This window comes from Athene noctua, chromosome 3, assembly GCF_965140245.1.
Source record: "Athene noctua chromosome 3, bAthNoc1.hap1.1, whole genome shotgun sequence".
NCBI classification, from domain to species: Eukaryota; Metazoa; Chordata; class Aves; order Strigiformes; family Strigidae; genus Athene; species Athene noctua.
Genome location: NC_134039.1, coordinates 60,071,719 through 60,083,755, shown reverse-complemented (window position 1 = coordinate 60,083,755; position 12,037 = coordinate 60,071,719). Strand labels below are relative to the sequence as shown.

The 12,037-nt window shown below is 39.2% G+C and overlaps 1 protein-coding gene across 2 annotated transcripts in view; it reads right to left on the bottom strand.

Moving 5' to 3' along the window:
- The window catches only part of MET (MET proto-oncogene, receptor tyrosine kinase), a 91,440-nt gene that overhangs the window by 61,112 nt on the left and 18,291 nt on the right, over positions 1–12,037 (bottom strand). For both annotated transcript variants that reach the window (XM_074903134.1, XM_074903133.1), the window contains one exon: positions 8,999–10,213. In XM_074903134.1, the coding sequence (XP_074759235.1) occupies positions 8,999–10,198 (1,200 nt within the window). In that variant the 5' untranslated portion in view covers positions 10,199–10,213. Of the gene's footprint in view, positions 1–8,998; positions 10,214–12,037 lie in introns of those variants that run through there.

Sequence of the window (12,037 nt, the reverse complement as noted above, 5' to 3'; positions counted from 1 at the left end):
GCTGTGCAACAGGCAGAAGAGAAGCCAGCCAGAACTGAGGAACATGAGAAAGAAATTCCTTGGATGTAGCATATTGGCTTTTGCAAACATGCTGCAAATCCACAGTGAGACTCTTCACCTGCTGGGTCAGTGTAACTGCAGTGTGAGTTCCCAAAACTTGCTGCTGCATTTTGAAGAGATGTAACTGTGGGTAACTAAATAGTGTTGGCCATATATGAGTACTGATCATATGTACTGTTCAATAGCAGGCCAAATGAACACGAATAGTGTTCCTTATTGGCATCAAGATTACATTACATTCATATTCTCCCATGTCACTTCCTTTATCAAATATTATCAATTAAGAGATTGGTTTTTTAGTATTGAACTATTGCACATATTCATATTGATAGGGTCAGTAAGTCCTCGGAAAGCAGTATCCCAAATGGATGAGTCAGCAGGGACTGCGCGGAAGCCAGACTAGAGCGGTCTGCAGGGGATACACAGTGCATACCCCACCTGCTGCTCTCACTGCACAGAAAGACAGCTAATTTTTATACTAATGTGGCAGTGATAGGTACTAGGTATGCTGAATTTCTCTTTCTTCTTCAAGACCTATTTTGTCAAGCAACTAACTTGTTCTTCCCAAGATCTCCATGTTCTTGGGAAGTGGAACATAAATCACTCAGAAGTCGTATCACAAGAGAAAAGTATTTGAAAACACAGTATTAAAAATGCTATGTGCTTTGTGAAACAGATTGCTACACAGTAGCATGAGCCATCATTCATTACCAAGCACTTCTTGCAATCCTAAGGAAAGGAAAAACGAATAATAAGTGGAACAGCTCAGTTTTGCTAGTGGACATAAATTTGTGCGCCGAACAATTCCCATGGAAGAATATCCACTGTGCTTCTGATTTCTTCTTGACCAGTGAAAGGCAGCTCAAGGATGTAGGTGCTGTGAACTCAGTCTGGCATTCACAGAGAAATGAACACGCCTGGGGGAGGGGACCAGGTTCTCCTGTTTCTAAGAACTGCTGAAGCACTGAAGCTTTATTTAAAAAGGTAAAAGTTTTTTCCTTTTTTTGTTTTAAACAAGTAATTGCTTCCCTCTTCTTCCTTCCTCCTGTTCCCAATATTCCTCATGTATTTGAAAGCAATTCAGATTTTTTTTATAAAATACAGGAGAAATATATTCCCTTTCTGAATACACTTTTCAAATCTCAATTGAGAAGTAGAAAACTTGAAGAAAAAGTAAGCAACTGAAAACAGTCCTTTAAGATGGAAGCAATCAAGCAATCCTAACTACACAGTGGCCACTACTATGTGTTACTACTGCCTTGAGATGGTCTGAGTTACACAGGAAACTAACCCTTCAAAATACTACTTGTTGCAAAATAACGAACAATTTAGAGGGCATTACTGAAGAATTAATTATCTTTAAGCTACACTTTCAACTTCAAAGGACTTGATGAGACCTCACTGAAGTCAATGGAAAGATTACACAAATTTTTATGACCCCTAGAGAAAGAGAAATTTTTTAAAGAACTCCATTGATGTAAAATTTTACATAGTATCATCCCACTAACTACTAATACTTGTTTTGATCTACTTCACTGCTAAAATGAGCGGGGGAAGGAAGTACTGATGTTCCACTTAAGGTAATAGGTAAAAAGACATTCATGTTAAATGTAATTAGTTAATACAAATTAAGATGACTACATGTTCTATTGTCAAGATCATTCAAAGAATTATTTGCTTTTGTCATTGAACAGTGCTGCATTAGTTCTCATAATCTGGTTAGTGCATTAGCAGTAAGTAAATCCTATTGATTCTGCAGATAAAATGGACCTAAGTAATCTTTGTATTTTGCTGATTTCCCTTATATTTAACATTTAACTCAGTATATAGATTATCAAAGGAGAGGTGTTGACTAACTACACATTCTGAAGAAATAAAATAATGCATCAGAGATGTGTTGATAAAAGCAGTTCTGCCTACATTTGTAGTGTACATCAGGTGCATTTTTCATATAAGACTTTATTTACATGGAAGCTGTGATGAAATAGAAAAGCTGTGAATTTCAAATAGACCAGTTAGCCTAAAATAATGCTGTTTGTGGAGACTCTTATTCCAAGATAACATTACACAATAACTGCATGTCTAGCCAAAACAGTGGTGCAAGAGATGTGTGGGATAGAAAGGAGTCCAGAAAGTAGGAGAATATCATGCGATTTGCCCTAATTTCCACAGGCTGTGTATAAAAAGATCTGCCTTAAGAAAATGAAGCTCTCATTATCACTTCCCCCAGATCATTCCTCCTCTAACATCTCATTGTTTTCATCCACTCCACAGATAGTGCAAGTAGTATTTATTTGTGTCATACAACTGCTTTCTGAACCATTTATGCCATGGATCTTCTTTCATAACATTTTTTAAAATTTATTTACTTTTTGAGGGATTTGACTCTGGTTTTACCTGTATGTTTGGAAATGAGGAGTAATTCCACTCTGATGCAAAAGCTGTCTGAGATCAGAAACACGCCACCTAGAAAGTTCAAGTAACACAACACTCTCCTGGATAATAACTACCTACTGTTGCTTTAGTGAGCAATAATGACAGCAATATGTGGTCCTGAGTCAGAACGAGTAAGTAGAGAAACTGCTGAGGTAAGGTTGGTGCTGAGTGAGCTGAAAGGCAGATGTCTGCTTTGCCAGGATTTATGTGTCTCTCCATCATTTGACAGCAGAACCTGAGGAAAATTCATTGCTTACTTAGATGTCTCAACTACCTACCAAAGCCAGGTGGGATGAATCCAGGACTTAGATCTGAATGCAGTGCACTGCAGAATCAGCTTCTCTTTCTCTGGAACATGGAATTGTTTCTAAAGAAATCCAAGCAGATCTTTCAGGAGGGGCTGACATGGTCCCATTGCACAATAGCCATCAGCAGACCAGACAGGAACTTAATCTGGGGTAAAGGAGCCTTAGAATTTGGTCTTGAACCCAGGAAAAGAGGCTTAGATCCAAATATTACACACCTCTGGTGAGTGTCCTTAATGTTACATACCTGCTAGTCTGCATTCTGGACATCTCTCCTTATGGGACTGTAAAGATTTTCAGATTTGCAAGGTTACATAGGATAAGAAAATTATTCTTTGTCCAGTTCTAGTCTTCAGACTTATTTAAGGGCCTTCAGAAACTCTGAGACATAAAAACCACATGACCAGATATCCATGTTAAAAAAAACAAAACAAACGAAACTTTCTGTCTGAAATGATTTCTGTGCAATTCCAGAAAAAATCATCAGAGTGACTCTTCTACACTAATAACCAATAGGGAACCCTGTCTTCAGTGGAAGAATTTGATTAAAAAGTCTGGAAATGGAACATTATTAGTAACTCTGGCAGTGCCCTTTGCAGAAAATGGTAGTTTAACGGATACCACTTTTTCACAGAGAAATGCAGCTTTCATCGAGAAGATGATAAAACACCAAGCAGCAGCACTGGGAGGCAGAGACAGGCCCCTAACAGGACATCAGAACAAAAACTGTACTTCTTGCAGCACTCAGGGACTAACAGGTCAGCCCTCAAACTCCATAGATCTTGATGTTTGGAAGAGTCTGCAAAGATATCTACCACTCAGGGTGGTGTGGTACTTTCCAAAGAAACTCCCTGACCTTTTTCCTTACCTTGCCTTTTTCTTGGGAATTCCTTGTGACTGGCATGTGGCCAGTCTCAGGGACAGAACAGCCCTTACCTCTACAGCTATATGTCTGCTGAACCTGGTTCTGCCTGAGATAACCATACCCATACCCGTACCTATGCTCATACCATACCCCCTACACACTCATACCTGTATCTCTACCTGTACCCATAGCCATGCCTTCCTCATAGGCAGCTTAACTGGAGTTCATACTCTTCCTGCAATCTCTTACACCATGTTACCTGTCCCAGTCAGGTCTTGCATGGCCAGGTGGATAGATGGCCACATACCTAACGGTGGAGGGGAGCTGGATGGTGAGCACACCCTGCCTTGCAGTCCACCATACAGGGCACAATGGGACCCTCAAGGTACCACCCAGGTTTTCAGCAGACAGGCAGTGAGCACAGAACAGGAACGTGGATGGGCTGCATCCCATGTCACCTTACTACTATGGTTTAAGCCTGTTTTAAAGGGTGTCAGTGCACACTGCCCATCAGCCAGTCCCTCTTCATTTATTCTTCTGAGACATCAGAACACCACAGAGAAGCTTGCAAAAATTCTGTATGTATGGGAGCAGGCTTTGTGCCCAGACAGAGTGCTGTATGCCATTTGATAGAGCATTTTCAGAGGAATAAATGACTGAACCAATCCAATGGATTCTGGTGCCTGACTTTTAGGGAAAATATTCAGGCACATTCTACCACAATATAAAAAACATTTCCTCCATGCTGTGAGATTATCTAAATAAGCCACATCAACCCTTCCTAATCAAAGAGAAGTGGTGTTATTTTTAAACCTGCCAAAAAATTTTAAGCCAAATGCTGTGGGATATTAGAGTTACAGGGCCTCATAAGAGTTATTAGTCTCTGTTTATTTTATTAAATATTCCTAGACATACCCTTAAGATGACAGATCAATAACTGCCTTTGCGGTTTCCTGATAGAAGACAGCAATTATTTTCTTCCATTACAATATAAGCAAAACCCAATTTTATTCATCTATCATGTGTGTAATGGTAATAAAGAAGCATCACCATGTGTTTATTTTACTGTCACTTTATCTTTTGTTTTGGTGATCTGCTGTTTTCATTTCACATTCTTCCAACTGTTTGTGCCTTTCATTTGACAGTTGTGACCAGTTTGTCTTGCTTTAGGACACTTGTTGGGAACATGGTGGCCTGTCTGTGATTTCTCTTTTCCTGTAAGGTGAATGGAGTACTTGAACTTACTCAGAGAAGAAACAAAGCCACAGGATCTTTACAGAGCTGAATTTGGATTTCATTTTTAGAGATACTTTACCATGAAAGTCAATAGTGACTGAAGTTAGGTATCAAGGGACACTTGGGCTCACAATTGTTCAGCACATAAGAGATGCAGAAAGTCTAAACAAAGCTCATAAGATCATGACCTAACTAATGACAATTGAAATGTATAGTTGAAATTGCAAGGCTAAACTCAACTCATCTTCCTCACTTGAGGAATCACATTTAATCCATGATAGAGGTACACACAACCGGACTATGTCTGCAAATGAAATAAATAAGTAGCATTTGTCTCTTCATCTGAGTACACCTCTGCTTTGAGGAGTACCACACCAGGGCTAGTAGTGACTAACTGTGACCAAATAAACTCTGCTAAAAGCCTACATCCAGTTTTCTCTTCACTGTGGGCGAGGAGATTCCTGAACAGTGATTCAAAACCCTCCACAGCAGCTACCTCTCAGATATCTTTGTCCTGACTCAGGCAATAAAACCCCTTTCCAATGACTCCAAATTTTTCTTTGAATTCAAAGCCAGTTCTGTTTCCTGCTTGCTGTCATTGAAGTGACAGCCAGCTCTTCACTGAAGGAAATTATTAGGAAGTGCTAACTGGTCACAGCTCCACTGAGGTACATCTGATATTAATTAGATGCACCATCAGATTCACTTTTCCTAACCCTGACTTCAGTGAGTCCAGGATTTGGCTTAATATGTGTTTCAATCACAACTGGAAATGTTTTATTTTGATTTTATAAAGTTTTCCATGAGCACTGGAATAAGTGATGCACAGTTGTGTCTGGATTTATACCTTGTGGCTTGCTGACTTTCCTGTCCAACTAAGCTCTGACAGAGACTTTTCCCGTGTGTGAGCAATACCTGCTTTGGTCCCTGTGAGTCCTTCTGATGTTTATAAAGGGGCTCCTTAAACTTCATCAGTTTCTGCGGCCTGAGCATATATTGGATCTGTCTCTGAATTCACACTTGGATTCACATCTTTAAGATTTCTTATTGTTGAGATGGTCAGGAAAACTAACAGAAAGACAGGCACACAATAGCACGACCACATAAACTTCACTCCTTTAGGAAACAAGGCTAAAAATAAAAAAATTTTGTTAACTACATCAAGATGAGTTGAATTATTTTTTTAAAAAATGCTTCAAATCTGAGAAGAACAAGATGAGGAAGAGTTTTGGATACTTTATTCTGGATTATTCTAGTTTAATTTTACCTTTAGCAGTCTCAGAGTAAACAGTCCTGAGGGACAGCCACTTAAAAAGATGGACTACTCGAAGTCCAACAAAATTATGTACAATTGTCTTGTGGGACTTTTTTTGATAACATGAAATGGCCTTCATCAATCAGACTCTAACTGTAAATTATCAGATAGCACTCCCTTGCAAACATTGCTAAAGGCTCATTTTTCTTTTTACTGTTGAAGTTAGTGGTATACCATATTTACTGCTATACTGTTTTCACTGTCCTATGACTTAATCTCAGTGGTCAGTGCCTTTCACTTGCATCAGTGGTCTGCGGTTTCATTCTCTCAACATCAAAGAGAAAGATCATCTTGGCTACATTACAAAAAGCAAGTTTTGAATTTTGCCAAAATAAACTGTGACAAAAGCTCACAGTTTATAAAAGCTTTCTTTTAAGTTGAAGGTGACTGACAAAAGGGGAAAAATGGGTTATGCCCTCATGTACATTTTTATAATGTACAAAAAAGGGCCTAAGAAGTGTTGAGGGGTTTGGAACTTTTTTTTTAATTATTATTTTACCTCCAGCAAAATCAAGGAAGACCAGATTTGACATTCCTGACACAAGCATGAGAAACAATGTGCTTTTCTCCTTCTGCCTGCTCCTTCCCTTCCTTCACCTTCCAACCTTGCAGGGCTACTTCACACACCTGAGAAAAACAGGTGTATAAAGGATGTTTGGCAAATTCTTGACAATCTTTTTGGCCAACTGAAACATGAAAAAACCTCACTGGACTCTTTTTACTGGAGCCTTAATGAGTCCTCTGGAATAATGCAAAGCAAATGGAATGGCGAAGCTTCAGTCTTGATATTTCCATGTTAAGCAAACAATCAGGACAAAAATTTCTGGCCGCCTTCATGCCATTTAAAGAAACCACAAGAATCACAGTAACATTTTTCCCTTTATCAATTTAATGTAGCAGAAATCAGAGTTCTGATGACATTTCTTGAAAATGGGCAACTGTAATAAACCGTCTGCAGTATAAGACATTCAGTTCTGATATGCAAAGCAGCAGCAGACTCTGGAAAAGCTTTTGAAACAGGAAAGTAGTTCCCAGCATGTGAAAAGTGGCAAATTATTCTGTCAATATTTTAATGGTATACTTTGCTATGAAAAGATCACCTTATGAAAGGGGTGTATAGGCAAGTACAGAATGAGATAAGTTAAAGGCCACAAGCTTTAAAGACAGTCACTCACAAATAAAATACCCTGGGAATAAGGAAAAAAAGTACTTTCAGAGAAGAACAATGTTCATTGTTAAAAATGAACTGAAAAATAAAAAAAAAAAAAAAAAAGTAAGACCTGAAATGAAAAATTAGGACAGCAATAACACTGAAGAAAGATAAGAAGTCACTGTGCTGAACGTTTGCTAACTTGCTTTTAGTTCCTGAAAATTGCCTTTCCCCCCAAAAAAAGGGAATAAAATACTATGTCTGTTGTGGTTGCTGTATCAGCATCCACTGGCAATGCCTTTATCTGTGTTGAACACCTGGAGCCTGTGATAAACAGTCGTCCCTGGAATGCTGAGGCTGTTGTGATGATGCTCAGACTGGGTCGGACCCCTTCTCTGAGCACATTCCTGCTACTAGGGAGAAGCCACAGCAACTCTGTGACAGATGCTTCTCCCCAGGCCACCCCATCTCACTCCTGGCAGTGACAAGCATCCCTCTTCTTTCATGTAAGAGGCTCCCACCTCCAACCGGGGCCTGTGCCAGTACCCCATCCTGATGCCCTGTGCCGGGCAGACGTGCGAAGGAGGACTGTGGTGGTATTGGGGTGACAAAGGCCTGCGGTTCCCACCCTCACTCTGAGCCATCCCAGCAACGGGACATGATAGATCCTACCCATCTCCAAATGCAGGTTGAGCGGTTGCTCCATCCTGACACAGGCCTCGCCTTGGCTTGTAAGGCTAAGCAGAGACCTGTCATAATGGCTCTGGCCCTCCCCTCTGAGAAAAAAAAGATCCCCAGAGAGGACATTTAACGCCTTGCTACATAAGTGGGTACAATTCAAAGCTCTGATGTTTCATGTTTCAAAATAAATGTTAAAAGTACCTGATTCCCAGATTCTGTATTTCTTTTACAAGAGCTGACACCGGCACAGATACTGGACAGAAGGAAAGAAATAAATTCTGTGCTTCCTTCACTCACAGTATTTCAGATGGTTGGAGAGCAGCAACCACCTGAACACACAGTGTACAGAAAGGCAACCCTCCAACCTGAGATTACTGGTATCCTCATTCAGATACACTTTTCATAGACACTTCTTCCATTAAGAAAACTGATTTCAGTGGGACTGTTTCTGTATCAAGCATGAGTAACTGTATTACAATCTGGCTCCTGACAGCAGTTCCAAACCAGCTCTTTCATTTTTTCTAAGGAGGGCAGTGATTCAGCATTAACATAGTTTAACATACAAGTGATATTTTCAGGGACTCCTCAGTGCACATGGATATGAAAGTTAATGAATACTTTTTTAAAATATTAAAATAAATAACTGCCTAAATGTTCCATTTATCTGCATCACAGTCTCTCAAGAAAGACAATTACTTACAAATTTAAACAAAAGGATTTTTTTTCCCCGTGTTCCATAATACTTTTTTATCACCATAAGGACCTCAGTGATTTTCATACTCAGTTTCCAGGAACTAATCCTTACAGAGATGAATCATCAGAATACTAAATAATCTGAAATGATCAGGGAATTACATTTTGTAACTGAAACTGAAGGGATGACTACCTGTCAATGGAGTAGGCAAAGAGAGAACGAAAGTCCCAAATGTAACAAATTAATTGTCGCTTACCCTGTTCAAGCAGTATTTGCTCTCTTTCCCATAAAAGTGCTGGAGACATTTCATGTTCTGCTTGTCAACAATCTTGTTGAAGAACTCGTTGATGGTTCGCACGGAGACAGCGCAGACAGCAGATCTGTTGGTTGGTTCGGAAGACTCTGGTTTGCTTTGTGCAAAAACACCATAGAGAATATCGTCGTTCAAACCAAGGCCCATTTCATAGGCTAGAGCTGCACCTGGCTTGCTTACGTAGGCAGCTTGCAAAATGTTGAATACCTCCTTTCGGATGGACCTCTTTCTCCGCTTTTCGGTAAAAATACACTCAAGAGGCATTTCCATGTAAGAACGCATCTCTGAGTCTAAAGTGCAGAAGCGGATAATTCTAGTGTGAAAAGCTTGTGAATAGAGAGATTCTCTCTGAACAGTCAGAAAAAAGACAAAGTGATTATTTTCAAAGGCATGGACATATCTAATGGGATATGAGTCACGGAACTGAGGGAGGATATCTATATAAGACTGATCTGTGAGAAATTCAAAACCATCCTGTGTTTCTTTTAACCTTCTAACTGATATTGAATGCAGCACATGGGGAGGTTGAAATGTAGATGTCACAGTATTTCCAACAAAGAAATTGACAAACCTGTCCTTTTCGGTCACCAAAACTTTAGTTCCTAAAGTGCTTACAACACAGTCAGGACAATTATCTGCTTCTCCATCCACCTGGGGTGAATACATGCAGTGCACCTCGCTTTCGATATCAGCAAGGTTGTCGGGGTGAATGATGTGACGGTGGCAGATGCCTCCAGACACACTACCACAGCTGATGAGCTGATCATCATAATAAGTTTCTAAGAGCAGTGCCATGTTGATATTATCCTTCCATACACTGTTAGATAAATTGGCTTTATCTTTGCAGTCTTCGCATGGTGCACAGTCAGGATTCTCCAAAATGGGCCCAGTCTTGTACATAGAAATGTTCTGGAGAGTTTGATTTAGTACATAAATCTTGTTGACTGCTCCAATATAAACATGATGTTTATATAAAACTACATTCTGAATTGGTGTTTCTGCAATGAAGTTAGGAAGATCATATTTTACACTCAAATTCATCTCTGATTTTTTAGCTGCTTCTTTGCATTGTCCATGGCTCCTCTGTAGCAAGGCAAACAGGAATACGATAAACCCAGAAGGATATGCAGTGAAAGGCTTCATTGTCAGAGATTTAATCTGTCAAAATATATTTAAAGGAGAGAGTGATTATATTTCATGTACTAAAACATCAGTTTATCAGTCAACAGAAATTCGTTTCTAGGCTGCATGTATCAGCTGAACTATTTCAGTTTAAGAAGCGTCATAATCTTGCTTAGTGTCATTAATAGTCGTGCTAGAAACTGCTATGATTACTGTTCTTTGGGGGTACCCATTTCACGGCTTTTAGAACAATTCACAGAAGGATTTTCTTATAATGAATTTTGCAAGATCCCTTGCTGCGCAGTGCAGCAGTAGAAGAGAGATGACTATTTCCACACTGGCATTAAACCAGCTGACTGATACAGTTTAGAACAAGGTGGTGCACAGGTAGCTGAAAGCAAATCTGCTCATGACACTCAGGACACAACGGCACACAAAGCAGTTGTAGCACTTCACTGTGTGGATATGATATTCGGCAAGTTCCTCAAGGGGCTGAGGTGGTTCTTAGTGCAGCTGCTCAAAAATGAGAAATAGAAAAGGCATGAAATAATGTGAAGATTTGAGCTGGAAGTGGTCTTGTATTTTACTCTGCTGACTTTTTTATTCACCAGGGAGGACACTTTTCTCCAGCAGACCGAAGGAAGAAACCCCTTTCTCCCTTCCTCCAGCTCCCCAAATCAGTGTATTTCACAAAGGCATGGTTTGGAAAAAAGAATGTTTTTTTTTTTTCCAGTCAGCTCTACTTCTTGGAATACTCATTTTCCCTAGTGTTGACAAGGTTTTGTAATATATTGTTAGAATATTTTATGCATCATGTGGTGCCTGGCATGTGCAAGCTTTATTTCAGGCCTTGTACCACAGCAGTAAGTCAGTCTGGTGAACCTTTACAAGATACAGGCATATCACTGTACTGTAAACAAAGGGGTATCAAGTGACCTACAGCCATTAACTGATGAAATCAAACAACCTAGCACTTTTCTTTTTGTTTTTTACTTCTCCACGCAATTGTTTGATGTGGCTTGAAAAACCAAAGGCAGATGACTAGTGTGATATTTCACCCCCTCCAAAGATCAATTAAATGAACTGTGGTTATGAGCGTTTCAGTGCAGTGTCCACACTATGCCCTGTCACATCAGACATTTTCTGTTAAATGTCATGACACAGTGAAGCCAAATTTAGTTTCTTCATGGATAAAACAATTATGAATTCTAAGAGCAACATGATCACATACTTTGGGAAAATACTTATAGCTGGCTGTAGTTAAGCAATTGTTGCTAATCAAGAAATGCTTATGACCACTGAAAGCCTTTAAAATAGACAACCTTGAAAATTACAAACTAATGATAGGAATCTGTAATGACTTTTTATTTCATTAAGACTTTAAGCAAAATGAAAAGATGACTATAGACCAGAGCTGTTTCAGCCGTGTATAAATTCAGTATTTTCACTAGATTGGTTAAAACAATCCATCAATAATTTGCTTGCATTCCTTGTGACATTTTATTTCAGCATCCACTGAACTCTTTCTGTGGTTTACCTCATTAATTACACAAAATAATAGGTTTTAGAAACAAAGAATTGTTGTTTCTTCCTGTTATCTGATAAGAATCATGATCAAGAGCTGGGGATAAAAATCAGAAACATGGGCTATTTGCAAGTATTATCTGGTAAGAACAAGTCACGCTTCTGGTATTGAGAAATTAAGATCTTCCTTCAAATCAACATTTTCTGATATTAATTAGTGATAACAGAATCCTGGAAACAAATCAAACATGGATTTAAGTTTAAAAGAAAAAGAAAAAAGAGCAGGGATATTGCTATAATTAGAAAATAGTCCCAGTACACAGAGCACTGACTTCT